Raw genomic sequence first — 17,348 nt, forward strand, 5'->3', positions numbered from 1 at the left:
AGCTTGGCCTGAAGAACTCTGCTACACCGGCCCAGGACTGCGTAAGAAATCTATTTATGTTTACTTACCAGTATGCTTATGTTACCATTCTGAGGAGGTAGGTTCTATATATAAACCATGTACTTACTGCTCTACTTCTAGTGTGCCCTAAATCCCAGCAGCGTTAACAGGTAGAAACACAGGCTCAAGAGTCCAAATCCCCGCACTAATTAAACAGTACATTTCCTCTTAAATGTTCATTGACTCGGTGTATGGCAAATAATTGTGGGAAGAATCTTGCCTGACAGGGCTGTGCAAACTGCAGCAGTTTTCTGTGTAGGGTGTGGGACAGTTTAGTTCTCCGCAAAATGTGTTGGCAAAAGCAGGAGTGCTGTGGGTTAGCCATTTTATCTGTCCAGACACTTCTCGTGTAGAACAGAGCTGGGTTGCTAATGTACTTAACTGCTGGTACTGGGCTATGTAAGCCTTTGCTAGAGATGCATACAGAGATCGGTGACAACTGATCTGTACCAAGAAGCTGATGTATTTGTGGCTTGGTACTAACTGCAGGTGGTTTATCCCCAATGTAAGAGTGCATCCCTTGAAGAGGATGGGCAGATGTGGCATTACAGGCAATGCTCATAGGTATTGAATAGAGTAGGAGACAATACTGCAACACTGTAGTAATAGTATAGCAGTGGTTACTGTGAGCTCGTACAGGGAAGTGAGGGGACTTTGTTTTAATACAAAAACTGGACAACTCTCACGCTGTCATAACCTTATACTCACAAGCATCAAGACAATAGCATTCAGATGGTCTCTCCAATGTTCAGACACCAGCCAGGCAGTCTGGTCCAGGTTTGTTTTGATGACATGGAGGCTAAGGGACACAGGCTATCAAATCTTCATCACTTTACTTGGTTGGTCTTAGGTTGGTGACCACGCACTGGTTTTGGATTCCTTTAGGAACTGACAGTGATTACTCTCTCCATTCTGTCCAACTTATTGGAGTTATTGGAATTTATTCATTTACTGCCCTTTGTCTCCTGGTCTGGATGTCTTCAGGAGCTAAATGTGCTGTCACCTTGATGACCTGCTAAGCTAGGTATAGCTTACCTGCCATTCTTACAGGCTTTTATGTGCCTCCATGCTGGGATGTTCCTGTCCATTCTCCATTCACACTGATCTGACCCTTTCTATTACAGTTCTGTACAGTAGACTTGCAATAGAGGGCCAGAAGGCAGTAAGACAATTTATGCAACAGGAATAATCAAATCTTTAAACAGAAATGGAGCTTGTGGTCTCTGGATTCTACCTGTCAAATTTGGCTGAGCCTTACTGTGTATATTTGATGACTACTGTTCCTGCCATCTAATATAAGGTCTATGAAAAAAACTGTGTGACAGATATGATACCCAATCCAGCTTTTGAAGTGGGGAGGATGTTTAATGAATTTGGTTCTCAGAAGCCAACGAATAAATTGGCCTTTCTTGCCTTCTAAGGAAAGGAATGTCTTCTGTCTCTCTCCTCTCTCTTGCAGGTGATCATTGCTTCGTGGCTGTCTGTAGCCAATCACTTTGATAAATCTTTTAGTGCGAGTGTGTGACAGCTGCTGTAAGACTGCTTGTTTGAGGGATTTTTGTCTTATGTAACTGGTTTGCTTCAAGATAAGTAAGACAGCAGATAAGACTGCTATGATTACCTTTTTTTCCCCCCCCCTAACCCAAGAAACCTCCTTCAGGAACATCTTCAGCAGTCCTGAAAACAGGAAAAAAATTGGTCTAGGTAGAGCAGAAGTGCTTTAAACCTTATAAATTAAAAGTGCCATGCTCTGACCATAATAGTGTACCCACTGTTAAACGAGACAAGGAAGCTGCAGAAGTAGCAGTTACACAGTTGGAAACACCCCAATAGAAAGCCAGGCTGGATCACATGGCAGTAAAATGCAACAGTGTTTAATAGACTGAAAAAAACATACTTGGATAATTTTCTCTACAAGCTTAATTGGGAAGAAAATACTGTAATGTCAAGTGTATTCAATGACTGACTGCAGGGAGTAAATAATTCTCTCCCCCCCCCCCCCCCCAATAGCTGTGTTTGGAAAAAATTGAGCTTTAATTCATTGTGTTAATAACAATGTGGTTTTTTTTTCTCTAGGTAACAGATGATGGTGTCACAGCACTAGTGAGTGGAACATGTTCAAAGAATTTAAAGGTAACTTACTTAACCTAATAACAAAGAAATGAACAAAAGCAAATACCTGCATTTTTTAATTATTATTATCAGTATTAATTCCGAGTGATGGTTTTTATTGACTGACTTTTGCCTTTGTTTGTGTACACACTTGCCCTGATTTTGGTTATGAATTGAATATTTTCTGTCTCTCTGTACCAGTGCCCCAGACCGGCTTTTTGAGAACCTCAGTCTCTTCAAAATTAGTTTCCTTCTGTTGAATGTAGTATGCTTATTTTAACTCATGTTGTTTTAGAGAGCTGTATAATAAATGCAAATGAATGCTTAACTTTTTCCCTTGATGTCTTTGGAGTTATTTCTTGATTCTGTTGAATGCTGAGGCAGAGTTTGTAATGTGGATAATTTCATGGATTTAAGAAATCAGTTAGCACCTGTGCATAGGTAAATCTCTAACTCACGAAAGCAACTGTGAAAATGAAGTTGTCTTTGCATAAAGATTCTCTAGGCACTGAGACAGTGATAAAATGATGGAGAAGAGGCATCCTATACCTCTGACCATAAATGATCTTCTACTTTTCTCTATAGTACCTTTCTTATCTGTGTGCATGGTTTTGCTTTCGTAAAGGCTAGTTCTGAATACAAGCTATTCATCTAGAAACTAAGATGGGAAATAAGTTATACTTTTGCTAGTTTATAGTGTTTAATAAAAAAAACAACCCTAAACAACATACCAAATCTGGGTCAACTGACAGTATTAATAAGATGGAAAAAATAGAACTGTTACTGTTTTATTTGGAGGACGAACAGTTAGATTTGGTTTTGGTTTTTTCCAGATGATTTTGTCTATTTTGGACAATCTTTTTAGTCTTGATAGGTCTTGTGGTACAAGATGAAATTATGATTTTTCAGACCATAGCAATGAGACTTTTTTTTTTATATATATATATACTAGAAGTGACTTGAAAATATCTTTGTCTTTTAGCTGGTTACACCTTTAGCTGTAGCAAAACATTGATTCCAGATTTTCTAAACAACCCTGAGACTATGCAGATAGTCTTCAAAAGACACCTCTCATATCCAGTGTACAAATGTAAAGCAATGTTTATCACTGTGATTTGGATTAGGTCATTTGGACTAGGTCACTCTCAAAAGTCTTCAGTACATATGTCTTAAAACACAAATACTGTAGTAAGTTTTCATAAGTTTATTGTAATAAGCTTTGGGTTTGCTGTTGAGTAGAGTGGGGTTCTGTGAAGTTCCTAGAGAGTTTTGAACTATTTTCCAGCAATGTTGGTATAATTACTCTGTCAGTATTATCTTCCCTCTTCTGTATCATTGTCCACAGTTTGCAGAGAACTATATTCTTGTGTGTAAGCCCTTTTTCTTCGAACCATAGAAACACAGTTCCATTTATTCTTAATAAAAATTTCCAGCTTACAAAATGTGGCCTTTGGTGTCTCCTGGTCACATTGCTGTAGTTACTATTTCTTTGAAAGTGCACAGGCTTTTTTTTGTGTGTGCTGCACATGGATGCCTGTGGAAGCTGTACTAGATCAGGAAGAACAAGTTAGGTAGCTTATGTAAGACCTGCTTCATCTGTAAGTGTTCAAGAAAGTAATGTTGAGGTGGTGAGCTTTGATTTCAGAAGAGCTAATTGGAAATTTCAGTCGTGCCAAACTGAATAGTAGTATGGATTTTGCTTGTTCGTTTTCCTGTGCTCAATACTTGTTTCCACTTTCTTAAAAGCCATGTATTTAAGTGCTTTTGCATTTGTTTTTTGGGGTGGTTTGTTTTGGGGGGGGGCAGTCTGTGCAGTTTTAATAAGGCAAAATTTAATGGTTTTTCTGTGGAATGACAATTTTAAAAACAAAAGTTGTGTTCTATCAGTATAAAAAGCTAAAACGGTTTAGGTCTCTTGGTTTACAAGCAGTAAGAAAAAGAAATGTAGAGAATATGGAGTTATTTGCTACAATCTCTTCTTCAGTGTAACTCTCTTCCTTGTCTGTGTCACAATCCTCATACCTCTGTTTCATGTCATCAAAGTGCAAATTTATAGACAGTGATCTAATGTCAGGTACACAGTGAAAAAAGTAGGGTCTTCAAATTCTCAAACTGTAACTAGCAGACAAATTTATAAATCTTTTTACTTCATTCAGAGGCATTCAGATTCCACATTTCATTTACTTATTAAAATGAACTAAAAACTATACATATATCAGCTTTTGTATATCTTGCTTCTGTGAATACAGTTCTTGTTTTCTGTGTCATCATTCTGTACAAAGTTGCATTTATTACAAAAGGTCCCTTTCATTTCTGTGCTCTTTCAAGATCCTTGGAGTTTATCATTTGGAAAGATGCTCTTTCACAATAAAACTGAGGGGTTTTTTATTTTTACCCTAGGATCTCCAAAGCATATTTTCCCAAATCCTATTTTCATTACATTTGATAGTCTCTCTTCTGCATTTCTTCTTATATGTTCTATTTATTGATATGTAAGGCGTTTTAGAGGAAAAAAAAAGTTGGTGGTAATCTGTTAATGTATTCTGAATTTATTCTTTCTCTAGCACATACAACAGGTACTAGTTATACAAATGCACAGAAATGAAGAAGAGAGCAGGCTGTAGTCTAGGCTTGGAAGAAGTTCTTAGACTTCTTTTAGAAACTATGTAGATAGATAGATATTAGGAACTTCAGCAGAGACTCATGAATCCTGCCTGTTTTGGGAAACCCCAGAATTCAGTTTGGGTTCTGTTCTCCTGGACAACAAATTGCTAGGAGAATGTGTGTCATAGGAAAACGGATGGGACTCAAACACCATAGAATCTCATTGAAGAGTTTTCTCAGTTGTCTTGAATGATATATGTGTTTTGGGAAAACCCAGGTTTATGTTTGTAGTTTTGACTCCTCATAGAAAAGCTGTCTTATTTTTCCTGAGGATATTTTCCCAGTCTGTGCAGGACCGCATACGGGGTCAATGTACAGAGGAGTGTAGGTCATTATTTCTTCTGGGTGGGGATCTCTGAAAATGGTTGGGCAAAGGAAAGCTCTGCCTCCAAAACGATGGGTGCTCTGACAGGCTTTTGTTACTACTGTTTTCATAACAGGAGATCCACATGGAACGCTGTGTGAATCTGACCGATGTCGCTGTGGAAGCGGTCCTTACTTGTTGTCCGAAGATACACATTTTTCTGTTCCATGGATGCCCATTGGTGACAGGTACATCAAATCGTGCAGGGAGTAAGAAGAGTAGTTACTTCCTGATAGTATCTTCTTGCTCTCTGGAAAAGCACACTATATATTGTAAATAATCCCAAACAAATAATAACTTAATAGATAAAATAATAATCATACATTGAGATTTTCAAAGCAAGGAGAGAGTTTTGCTTTGAAACATGGCAACCTTCAGAGAGGGATTTTTTTTTCCTTTTTTTTCCCCCCTCAACATGCTGACAAAGACCCAAAGTTGACGGTAAGACTTCAGAAAAATACATTAGCATGTTAAAACCCTACTCTATTCCAAAAGTATGGAACAGCATCCATTCAAGGAACAGTGGAATGGAGTAGGACTGGTCAGCCCGAAAAAAAACCCCAAACTTAAGAGGGGTTATGATCTATCTTGCGTCTTTGAAGTTCGGTTGGTTGGTGATGCTTTACAGTTATGTGATTGGAGAAAGAACCGAGTGGTTTCGAATTACTACAGGTATATCTGAAGTGTGATATTGTAAAAGCAAGATAAGCATAAATGCAGATATATAATTTAATTATTTTGCTGTTTACCTAATTTCTAAACACCACCTATATATATTCTGAATGAATAACAAGAAATTCCTTGGTTCTTTTGCAGATCGTTCCCGAGATGTTTTAGAGCAGCTAGTCATATCAAACAAAATCAAGCAAGTAACATGGACTGTTTACTGATTATTTATTGTGTACGTATGAGTGTAAAGTTTACAGATGGGAGAGCTCTTTCAGAAAACAAGCACCTTGGAAAAATAGCTGGTGACTTTTGTACCACCACATTGCTTCCCTCCTTGTTCCCACCAGAGGTCTCCATCGCCATTCCAGTCCTTGTCTGTGAGTCTGGGCTTCCCCATTGTCTCTACTTAGAGCCCTGTCTCTCTTTGCATCGCTGATCATACTTCGTTAAGAGGAAAGTTAAACTATAATTAATATTACACTGTCATCGCTCAGCCTCCTTGAAGTATCAGATTTGGCTACTACTTACCATCTTATAGCATCTTAGCTACACATACAAACCCAATTTAAGTAAGTCTCTGTTCTGAGGTTGTAGTCTGAGAGTGTAGTTGCAACTAGAAGTACCAACCCCAAACATAGTATTAACACTTGTGCAGAGTGTCTGTGAAGTTGGGACTTTAACCTGACAAAAGTCAACAGACAGAACTGGTGAATGGAGGTGGCATTAGCAGCAATGCAAGTGTATTTTAAGTAGGAACAAACAGTCTCCTTTCACCATGTACTTTTGCTAGGTCTGGAAGAAAAACTGTAGGTAGCTTTTCTTTTGATGTTACCGATACTGCAGGTTTTGTTTTTATTTACCATCAAATACTTGCTGGATTTTTACACATCCAAAAGTACAGTCTGTTAACATGTGAACAAAAACTTGCTTTGAAATTGTTGCGATGATTTAACAAATTTAGAGTAGTACCTATGACCAATAAAAGAATCTTGTATATGGGCAAATACTTATTTGCTCTGGCTTTTACCTATGTTCCTGCATGAAAATTCTTTTAGGGAACAAAATATTGGTCCTCATAAGCGTAGCTGTGAGTGAAATAGAACCAAATTTAGTGTCTGAGTACATGAATCTCAGGACGGTAGAGTTCAGCAGAGTATGTGTTCCGCTGTATGCGGTTTGTTATATCTCCAGTGGCCTCCAGAAGCTGATAATAACAACCATTTATATATTGTTCAATTGTAGTCATATTAAAGAAAAAAAAAATTAGAAGTATACAACAAGTTTATTACATGATGGAGCAGTGGTCTCATCACAATTATAAGTCATGCTCATTGGCTTTCTTGAAACAGCATAACCTCTAGTGGGACTTCTATGATTTTTGCATTAAACTTTTTTAAGTGCTAGCAATTTTAGCGTTATACAAGGCAGATAGCACACTATGTTGATACTCTGCATCTGGAAGTAGCAGGGTTTAGCTAGGGTGGTCTTACATGGAACTGATGACGCTTAGAAACCCATGAGTTTAGGCAACCATAACGAATATGTTTACTTTATAATTTAACACTTGTCATAGCCACACTCATTTTAAGTGTTGCAGAAATAAACCAGTCTTCTACTAATCTATTTAAAGTTCAGGTCAAATTGCATGGAAGATAATAATTTAAGATACGTTGCATCCAGTAATATTAAAGGATATTACGATGTCTGACAATAATCTTTGTTCTTCTGTTGATTATATGGTTTATGGAAGAGCAAGTCCATTTAGAAAACTTGTTCAAGGGTAACTGAAAGCATAATTTTCAAACTCCAGTGCCTAAGTGATGAATGTGTTCCTATGATACTTACAGGTATAACTGCACTAGTACAAAGCATTCCTGCAAACAGGAGAAGTTGGTTTTGCTACATTAGCAACTAGCGTCTGAACGCTGTAATTGCAGCAAATCCTTGGACCAGATAGAGGCCTAAGAACCTAATCTACCACATTTTATTCCCCTTTTTGGCTAAAGAGTAGTTTATTGTTTTGCCCTGTAGAATCCCTGGTATCGATCAGGGTCCATCATTCCTTTGAACTCTCGGACATGAGTTGGCAATAAATTTGTTTTGCACTATTTTTCATATTGATCCATCTAGCTGATTAGGCAGCAGCAATGAGACGCTCAGTAATCATGTCAAATAAGTAAAGCATAAGGATCAGGCTGCTAGCCGTGCTTTTAGGAAGGGTGCCACAAAAGGAGGAAGTAGAATTGTAAGCTAACTCAAGCGGGAAGGGGCCTCAGGAAGTTTCTAGACTTAACTTCCTGCCCAAAGCAGCTCAGAGCTCACACCAGCTTAGTCAGGGCTTTATCCAGCCAAGTCTTGAAAAGCTGAAGACTGAAGAGCCTTCACAACCTTTTGAGGCAACTCGTTCCACTGCTTGACTGTATTCATGGTGGAAAAAAGTTTTCCTTCTATCCTGTTTGACCCTATTTTGTTTCAGCTTACACCCTTTCTCACTGGAAGAGCCTGGCTGTCGTCCTGACAACCTCCTCATAGGTATGGGCAGGCTGCTCCTAGGTCCCTTGAAGCCTTCTCTTCTCCAAGCTGAACAAGCCCAGTTCCATCAGTCTGTTACTGTAAGACATGTAACTATAATGTAGTGTGGTGATGGTCTCCAGACTCTCATATCAAGTGCTACATCCAGAAAGGAAATTATAAATGAAGAGAATGTAAAGCAGCTGAAGGTGGAAGACCACCAAAGTCTGTAACAGCAAAGGACGCTTAAAAAAAATTCTATCTATGGGACAGTGCTACTGCTAACCTCACTGGCAAAGTTGTCCTTTTTCCCCTTGCTAATGTAACCTTGGATTTGTCATGTTGAAGGCAAATGCAGCTTACACTGTGTCCTTAAACGTGCATGTAGATTTACTGTCTTCTGTAGCCGCTTCTAAATGTGTAACTTGGTGGTATATCCTCACCTTGCGTTTAAGAATCTGTATAACACTGCAATGAATTAACACTGTATTTTTAGGTTTGAAAGTTTAATGTAAGTCATGTTAAATCCTTCATTGTCAGAGCTTGAGTCTGCTCTCTTAAGTGTTTATTACTAGCGTAACTCTACTGGAATGCTTTTTGATTCAGGTTAAATCACAGTCATTTTCAACAAATGTTTACAAGCGCTGGGTGAAGAACATCATGTATGCACTTATCATTTCATATTCTGTATTGTTTGGATATTGTTATTGTTGTAAATTGTTGGGCGAGCACCACAGAATATTCACATATTGTTCTGAAGATTAAAGTTTGTAAGTCTTCTGTTTGGATAGTTCTGTAAACTTGTTAAATTATATTTTATGACCATGTACATCTGAATGTACCTCGTACTTCATGAACACTGTGGTTTTCTGAGTGAGTACCACATACTTTTTCGTGTTTATAAGCTTCTACCACATCACCTGGTATTTGGATAGTTGTAGGTGCATTGTGTTCCATTCTGCAGTTTTAGTTCCCCATCACTGCTTGTTCAATAGTTAACTGCTAAAGGTGACAAGTCCTTTGAGACTGCTCTGAAAACATTGGTTTCTTCATCAAATGGCTGTATTTACAGCCTCTGACCTGTGGATCAATTCCCCCCCCCCCCCCCCCCCCCCCGCAGAGGGTTCTCCCTTGACAGATGTAGCTGAAAATGATTCTGGAGCTTGTTGTCCAGCATCCCCTCAAGCGAAGAGAAAAATATTTATATCTGACTTTTATTCCCAGTTTTTATTTAGTTACCTTCTGTTCAGAAGCATGACAGAAGAAAAGATTTCTTCATCTCTCACCAGCTTCCCATGATGACAGATTGCCTTTTTTACCCTTGCCAAGTTAGGGAACGTAGATCATTTGACCCTACTCTCTAGGGGATAAAGTTACCCTATAGCTATTACTATTTAGTCACTTTCCACTTACTAAAAACTTTTACTTTGGCTAGAGTTCAAGAAGCATAGTTTAGATTTGTGTGTAACTCCTAAATAATCACTCCGGCTGCTTCAAGGAAGAGTAAATTTTTATTATAGAGGGGAAGGGGGAGATTCAAATTAGTTACTTTGACATTCAGAAGAGATAGCCAGAAAAAGAGCAAGGCACTTTAAGTTGAGCATAGTATGAGCTAATAATCTAGCGGAGAGTTTTATGAAGGACAGCAATAATTTTCTCTGTAAATAAGCTGCAGAAGTGAAAGCAGTGCAGTAATCTTTCAGCCACCGCCTTCTCCCCACAGCAGTATGCTGGACGTCCAAAACATTTCACAATAGTGTCAGGGAGCAAGACATGAATATACATGAAAAACATCAAGCATGCAAACTCTTGCATGTAACTTGTTTTTGGAAAGCCTCAGTGAGCACTACTGAAATCAGTACAGTGAAGGTACAGTAACCTACTTTGCATCAACAGATATGTTCCGTGTTTAATTCCCATTATCATTTTACATACTTCAAAAAAAAGCCAACCAAGTGAGACAAAATTCATTAGAAAGCCAGCTTCAACAGTTTTCTAAGCTATTTGAGGGCTGATAACTCCAGACGATACTTGATGTTAATCCATTGTTTTCTTGTCTAGTATACTCGGGAAGTGAATATTCTATAACTTTGTGCAACTGACTGTGAATGCTGTGGCTTAAAAACTGATGCCTGCCGGGGTCACCAATCAGCACTTCAGTTTGCTGTATCCTGATGCATTTCCTCAGCCAGTGATGCAGACCGTCAGCAAGCTGTTCATCATAAAACATGTCTCCTAGAACAATGAGGTCCCAGTTGCCGGCCTCTGAATTAATGATGTTCTTAATGGTGATGGGGAAGGGATTCAGGTGGTTCAGTTCACAGTTCAAGATCATTGCCATTCCTGCAACTGAAGAAAAGTCAAACTAAAATGAAAGTTACATTTCAGGATTCTACATTCAGCCCCCTTACAAATTTCCTTGACACATCTTTCAATTGCATCTCTTAAATATTTTTGTTTATCCTATCTAGGGACTTCCACCGTTTTCATTATGGGTCAAAATCTGGCAGAAAGTGATGGAATTTTATCCTCGTTGCACCATGACACAGAGAAGAACTATTCCTGGAATGGATACCAAGGGAAACAAATCACGGAATCAAACCAGAATATCTGACTGCCTTAATCTATGGATATACTTCCTCCTTAACCGATCAGTAATTAAATTACGAATAAATTGAATTCGTAAGTCAATTATGGGAAAACAAAGTCTGGAAGAAGAAGGCAAAATCTAGGCCCCAACATATGGAAGTGCAGGAAAATGCTATGGTCCTACAGAGAAGCCAACTCGCCGCCTGCGCTTGGAGTTCTCTTCCAAACCAGCCGTGACGGTGTATAGGCAACGCTTGATAGAAACTTTGCTGTTTGTTCATTCTAAGGAGCTATGGAGATATTCTCAGTGGAAGAGAGGCTGGTACAACCCAGCTCCTAATACTGGCAAAATCCATTCATCTTTTTAGCATTCTTAGAACTCTGGAACCTGAATTTCTCCCAAACGGAGCAAAGAAGAGTCTGTGTTAAATGTGCTTTAAAAATTAATAAATATCTTTACAGAGATGAAATAAAAAAGGCCTTACTAGGGTCGATGTCATTGGCAAGGACTTGCGATGCACCACTCATCACAGCAGCTATTGCTGTTGCTCCACATCCACTTCCAAGATCCAAAACCGATCGTCCTTTAACAACGTGTGGATTATCTAAAATATACCTGAAAAGAAAAACTGTTAAAGTGATGAACAAGATTATGCAAATTTCTCAGTTTTGCATTACACTGCATAAGAGTTCTTGTCATACATGTAATGAAGCGTGGTATCTTAAAAACACTATTCCACATGTGCAGCTGGTAGCTCCCTATTTGTCTCTGCTGATACAAAAATCAAGAACCATGGTCTTTCTCCCTTACTTCTCCCCCACCTCCCAAACAAAAAGAAATCCAGCCAAGTAGGCAACATTTTATTTCAATCGGCTCCTTCTCTGACAGGTGAGCTTATCTAATAAATGGACACAAACTACAAGGTGACTAAAATGCTTGGCATCAGAAACTGGAAAGTAAGGATTTGTAGAAATTAAAAGCAATCTGACTGAAGAAACATGAAGATGTATCTGCGGTGAATATTGCGCCCGTCAAAAGACAGACAAGGCATACCCATTTCCCTAAAACACTGCTTATGCAACTGCTTGGAAGAAGAGGAATGTCTCCTCTTTCTGTTCCTGAGCCATGCAGACACAGATGCAAATACTTCTAAGTCTGCTTAATGTTGTTCCTGAGTAGCAACAAGAAAATGAGAATAGAGCAGCAGTGAGCAGAAGGAGTATCTTCATCTAGTTGCTGACACCTGCCAAGAGGAATCGGCAAGCAAAAACCTCTAGACTGGAAATGGAGAAGAACTGACAGAAAGCAAGCAGCAGTTATTGTTGAACACTACGACTCATATAGCCATTACTGACAGTGCAGAACTTTAACAATTGCCTTGAAATTCAATCTTCTGCAAGGGGGAAGGCCCTAAGTGACAGGGGGAAGAGCCCTAGGTGACATAAATTACTGCAAATTGCCATAAATTTACTACGAGTTGCCATAACTTCTGTTCAAGTAGAAACAGGAGAGGATTCTACATTTGTGTTGTCTTCTGGCATGGAGGGTGATGGCTGACTCTTGACGCAGGGCTGCTGGTAAGCACAGCTTCTGCAGGTGGGTTCCAATGCAGAGAACTGTAATGGAAACGTTAAGATTGGTGTAAACGGGGAATGGATGGATGGAAATGTCTGGGCCTAGAAGCACCAGCAGGAATGGCAGAAGGAGGCCTAATAAGAGTGTTAATGGCACCTAGATCCCAGCACATCTGTATAGAGATTCCTAGGAGCCCAGACCGGGAGAGCAAAAGACAACCTACGCTCAAACTGAACAGTTCAAGCCATTAAGAGACCACAGCAGGAAGGTCAAGACCAGGACTGAAGATACAAAATACCCAGATCAGGAACCCAGGAGACATGAGGAGGACCTGACATCCCGTGCCTCTTGTCCTGCATTTCACCACAAGGAATCCTACCAGACAGCTTGGACATGCACAGCTTGGTGCTTGTGAGTATGTGGTTATAAATCCAACGACTGAAACTGGCTCAGTTTTAATGAAAATCACCTTCTCCTGTAAGGTCTGGCACCCAGCTTTGTTACACCATTACCATAATGTTGCAGCATTATTTGCTACTTTGAAGATCGACAGATGCTCGCTTTTCTGAGGGCACCCAGGCCGGACATTTGTGCAGAGGCTCAGCAGCTCAGCGGTCTGGCCACACTCCCCCTGCAGCCTTCACTTCTCTGTGGACAGCCCATAGTTTACCAACAGGGTGGAGGACAGGGATGGGACCTCCACAGAAAGTGCTCTGTTTCCCCTTTTGGGGGGGGGGGGGGGGGAATTGTGCTTGGATTTGCAGTGACTTTCCAGCAGTAACTTGTGTAGAGCGTGATCTGGCCTAAAGCTGCAAGTGCCTTGTTCCCAGCTGAGTGGTTCTCAAGTTACCACTAATGATTGTGGTGACTTAGGACAGCTGGAACCAACTGCATCCCCTGGCACGCACACAGTGCATTACGCTGCTGTTGGAGACTGCTGTCTGCCATGCTGGGTTAAGGAGCTATCTTAGGTTACACCAAGAGGAATAGCTTGAAATAGGAGACTCCTGATGTTGTGGAAATGCCAACTGTGAAACGAACACAGTTACGGAAGCAGCATGTTTTCGTGCTCCCTTTTTCTTTTTACTTTTCCAGATTATGCAGCTAATTTCTGATATTCCCAATACATCAAAACAAGTGCATAAACAATAAGTCAATAAAGTGGTGAAATGCCAGATAATTATTATTGCTACCCAAACATCTGGGCATATGAATCGTACAGTAACAAAATGTAGAGATTACCTTACCTAATTTAATTACACAATGTTTAGGAGCACTCTAGTTCATCTACACGGCAGGCTAATCAACTCGCAATTTAACTGTAACTCATCTTTTTCCTAGTCAAAACACCTTCCTATTTATGCTTTCTTGCAGAAAAACAGCAAAGCCCCAATTCAGATCCTTCCCTTTCATCTATGTGGGGAATGTCTGACAGCTTGTTCTTTGCTGTATTAATTTTTTCTGCTGGTCAAGGTGAGAGATTTGCTTTTAGAGAATAAAAGAACTCTAACTAGTTCCTGGGAGTCAGGAACATTAAAGACACTTTGACAGTAAGTGGCCAAAATCAAAATGTGGCTTCTGATGTGACTAAAAGACAGGCACAATAAGGCTTGACAATAAGGCTGCTGAAATCCTAAATGAGGAGAGTGATTCAGGCCAACCAGCACTCCAAGTCCATCAGCATAAACCTATTTTCTCAACAGACCAGACACACATCCACGCTCCTGTCTGTCTCCTACAAAAAAAATCCCCATGTGTTACGACAACATAGCAGTCCTCCTGTTTGGAGCGACAATGAGTAACAGAATTAAACACCTCGCTAAGTTTTGATGGCAACTGCACAGCCCTTCCACAGACCCAAATTCAGCCCCGTCGTCAACACGTGCATCGCCACTGAAGACAACAGATTTCAACTTAAGAGTCGTAAGTTATTCTACGTGCAGCAGGTGCTGAAACTTCACTGCCAACCAGCAGAGATTGTCTCTCTCCTGTGTAAGGAGAGAGGAGTACAGATAATGCGCTCTCATGCAAGGCAAATGCACATCGCTAGGAATCACTACAAGCAGAGCCAGGTCTGACATCCTGGCCCACAGCAGACTGGACTTATCAACTTCGGTGATGCATGCTGCGTACCTGGAGAGGGCTTGGCCTCCTGGCCAGTAAATTGCCCAGAACGGGTCCCCATAAGGCCACAGGTCAGGCTTTTCCCTCCAGAACCTGCAGCGAGGGGTGAGGAGGCGCAGTCGTATCTCTGGCGTGAGGTGCCCGCTGCTGGTGACCTCCGTGTTCTCCTCCAAAAATGCTTTCACCTCGGGGTCCAGAGACTTGCCGGCGCTCCAATGGCAGCAGCGTTTCCAGCGCAGAGAGGGGCCTCCCCTCCTGCTCCTCCAAGCCTTGGCAAAGGTGTTCTGCCTGCCCACAAGGAAGAGCCGCTTCCAGCTGCGGAAGGCCATGTCTCCCCAAGGACAAACCCTCCCCAGGAGAGCTTGGAGCACAGCTTATCTGATGAGCACAGCAGGTGATGAGGCAGAAAGCTTGAAACAAACTCACAGGACGTTGGTTTTCATAGTGATGGATGACAATTCCTGAAAGGAGAACAATGCTATGTAAGTGATGTTTCTTCAGTGGCTTGAAGTCTATGCACCACCAGGGCTTTAGGAAGAGGAGGTCGACGTGCTGTTGTGTGACCATGAATGCGTGCCTTGCACCTGCCCAAAGAGCCTTTGAAGTCTGACAGAAGTGGTATTTAAGGAAGAAGCTATCAAGAGGCCCATTCAGGAGAGTGCTAGAAACATATCCCGTGAGAAACAACCAGTTAGCGGGACAGCTGATAGAGCTAAAAACTAAATGTGCAGCCTTTTAACATCTCCCTCCCTCTGCCTTGAAGATATACACACAGCAAGCTGCTCCCGTTTAAGGTTCTTCCACTGAATCCTAAGAGTTGCAGTAGGGCTCTGGCATTGCAGGTCCTATGGACATAGCAAAGGTTATCAGTAGGTTGCTTGAGAGATGCCATTAATCACAAGTTTTATAATGGTGATGAGTCTTTTATGTGAAAGCATCTTTTTAAAGTCAAGCAATTAAAGGATTTCCTCAAAAGACTTTCCTCTTTCTCCCTCAGATTTGTCAGGCTGCCAGCTCCAAAATGAAAAAAAAAAAAAAAAAAAAAATCCCCAAGAACTGATCTTAATCAGAATACTCCCAGTTTCTTGCACTTCAGTCTGTATTTTAAAGGATCGGTTAGTCTTATGGTGCAACAGTCTCATGTGGATGCTCTCAGCTGTAGAAGAAAGTAGGCCTCCATCACTGTAGCCTACTCCCTGTGAGAAACTATATAAACGTGCTCCAAGCTGTCCAAAGAGAGAGAAACTGCATCCAACACATTAAAAAAACCCTAAGTTTTTAAAAGGTGAGACATTCAGACTAGATGAGCTCACACTCAAAGGCCTTCTGACATCACTCGAGGCCAGTTTTCAGGTCACAAGCAGTGAAGAAAATGAGAATGGAAGATTGGTACATCAGAGTTTAGACTCATTTAAGAATCAGGAGAATGGGGAGTGGAGAGCCACGGCACTCGGCTGAGAGGCAAATGAAGAAGAGCCGCCTCTCAGCACTTCATCACCATACTCTCCTCTTCCACCATCTCTTGCAGACCCTGGATCTTCCTTACGCTGATCCTGCGAGTATCCTCACCAAGCGGTGGCCGGAAGAGAGAGCAACCGTTTTCCTGCCTTCCTGCTCAGGTCTCCTCCTTCATCCATCCTTTACTATTTCCATATCTTTTTTCCTTCCTCACCTTGCTCTCTAATTTCTTTTCAATAGCTTGGACTTTCATGCTTCAGGGCACAGCTTTTGAACCTCCCCCTAAGCTGATGACCAGAGAAGCATTTAAGGCCTGTGCTTCCACAACAGCAAGAGACTGCAAGTACGAACAGACACACGAGAAACTCACTCTCTGTTTTGCGATTGTTTTCTCTCTTCTGCAGCGGTTTTCAAGAAAAGGCAGAACGATGCATGAAGAAAATCAACTTCAGCCCACCCCTGCCAATTTTTCACAACAGAAGAATTGTGGCCAGCTTTGCCATCGAGAGCTGTGCAGGTTGCCCTTAAAAAAACAAGACAAAGGGACAAGAGGAAAAATATGCTAATAAAACAAAGTCTTAACACTTCCTATTTCATGACTTCAGGTTTTCTTTATTTGTCTGTAGGTTTAGTAGAAGTTCATATGTGTTCAGCAGCATTTTTGTTGTGTGCTGGCCTCTGCTTTAGGTACTGGGTTTAGTTTGATCGCTTACTAAAATGTTAAGCTGTGAGCTTCCCTCCGGTAAGACTTTGCTATTTAGGCTGATAGCCTAGTTAAGTCTTTGCTTAAATCATTGGCGAAAGGCTTTGTATCTTTACCACAAATAAATAAAGGTGACTGAACGTTTTGCATTTTTCCACATTTGAGAATGCCATTCGGCAGAGTCCATGTAATTAATGAACGTAATTAACAAATGCCTTCCTCCTCAAAGGCAGAGCTATATAATCCCCATCTGCCTAAGGGAAGCATGAAGTTAACTGAAATCAATCAGAGATATAAATCTTGCCAGCTAATGCTGTATGCTGTTTTTTTCCCCATGAATTGCTGCAAATCAGCAGGGCTGAGATTCAGTAGCGTGTATTTTGCGTTGCCTGTCATGATGGTTACTCTCTTTAAATCAATTGCCTGTAGAGAAATATCTGCCAAGAGCTCTGTGCTCAAAATGCCAAACCGAGCGTAAGCATTTAGCGCAGGAAGGCGTCAGGATATACATCCTCGCG

At 40.7% G+C, this 17,348-nt stretch overlaps 2 protein-coding genes across 5 annotated transcripts in view; one reads left to right on the forward strand and one right to left on the reverse strand.

The window, feature by feature from the left end:
- Window positions 1-11,461, forward strand: part of AMN1 (antagonist of mitotic exit network 1 homolog) — a 26,409-nt gene extending 14,948 nt beyond the window's left edge. Inside the window, exons 5-8 of one of the 3 annotated variants that reach the window (XM_076340641.1) lie at window positions 2,137-2,193; window positions 5,277-5,388; window positions 6,017-6,101; window positions 10,852-11,461. In XM_076340641.1, coding sequence (XP_076196756.1) covers window positions 2,137-2,193; window positions 5,277-5,388; window positions 6,017-6,090 — 243 coding nt within the window. In that variant the 3' untranslated portion in view covers window positions 6,091-6,101; window positions 10,852-11,461. Of the gene's footprint in view, window positions 1-2,136; window positions 2,194-5,276; window positions 5,389-6,016; window positions 6,896-8,345; window positions 8,422-10,851 lie in introns of those variants that run through there. The other 2 variants (XM_076340633.1, XM_076340649.1) reach the window with 2 other exon arrangements.
- On the reverse strand, window positions 9,873-17,348 carry ETFBKMT (electron transfer flavoprotein subunit beta lysine methyltransferase). Of its 2 annotated transcripts, XM_076340617.1 has the most exons (5): window positions 16,498-17,348; window positions 14,679-15,130; window positions 12,491-12,586; window positions 11,455-11,585; window positions 9,873-10,729 (listed from the first exon to the last, which is right to left on the reverse strand). In XM_076340617.1, exons 2-5 carry the CDS (start codon window positions 14,996-14,998, stop codon window positions 10,365-10,367), a joined length of 912 nt encoding a protein of 303 aa, XP_076196732.1. In that variant the 5' UTR covers window positions 14,999-15,130; window positions 16,498-17,348; the 3' UTR covers window positions 9,873-10,364. The 2 variants fall into 2 exon arrangements, with proteins under 2 accessions (XP_076196732.1, XP_076196739.1); XM_076340624.1 differs by lacking the exon at window positions 12,491-12,586.

The sequence above is a fragment of the Aptenodytes patagonicus genome, chromosome 1 (assembly GCF_965638725.1).
Source record: "Aptenodytes patagonicus chromosome 1, bAptPat1.pri.cur, whole genome shotgun sequence".
Classification (NCBI taxonomy): domain Eukaryota; kingdom Metazoa; phylum Chordata; class Aves; order Sphenisciformes; family Spheniscidae; genus Aptenodytes; species Aptenodytes patagonicus.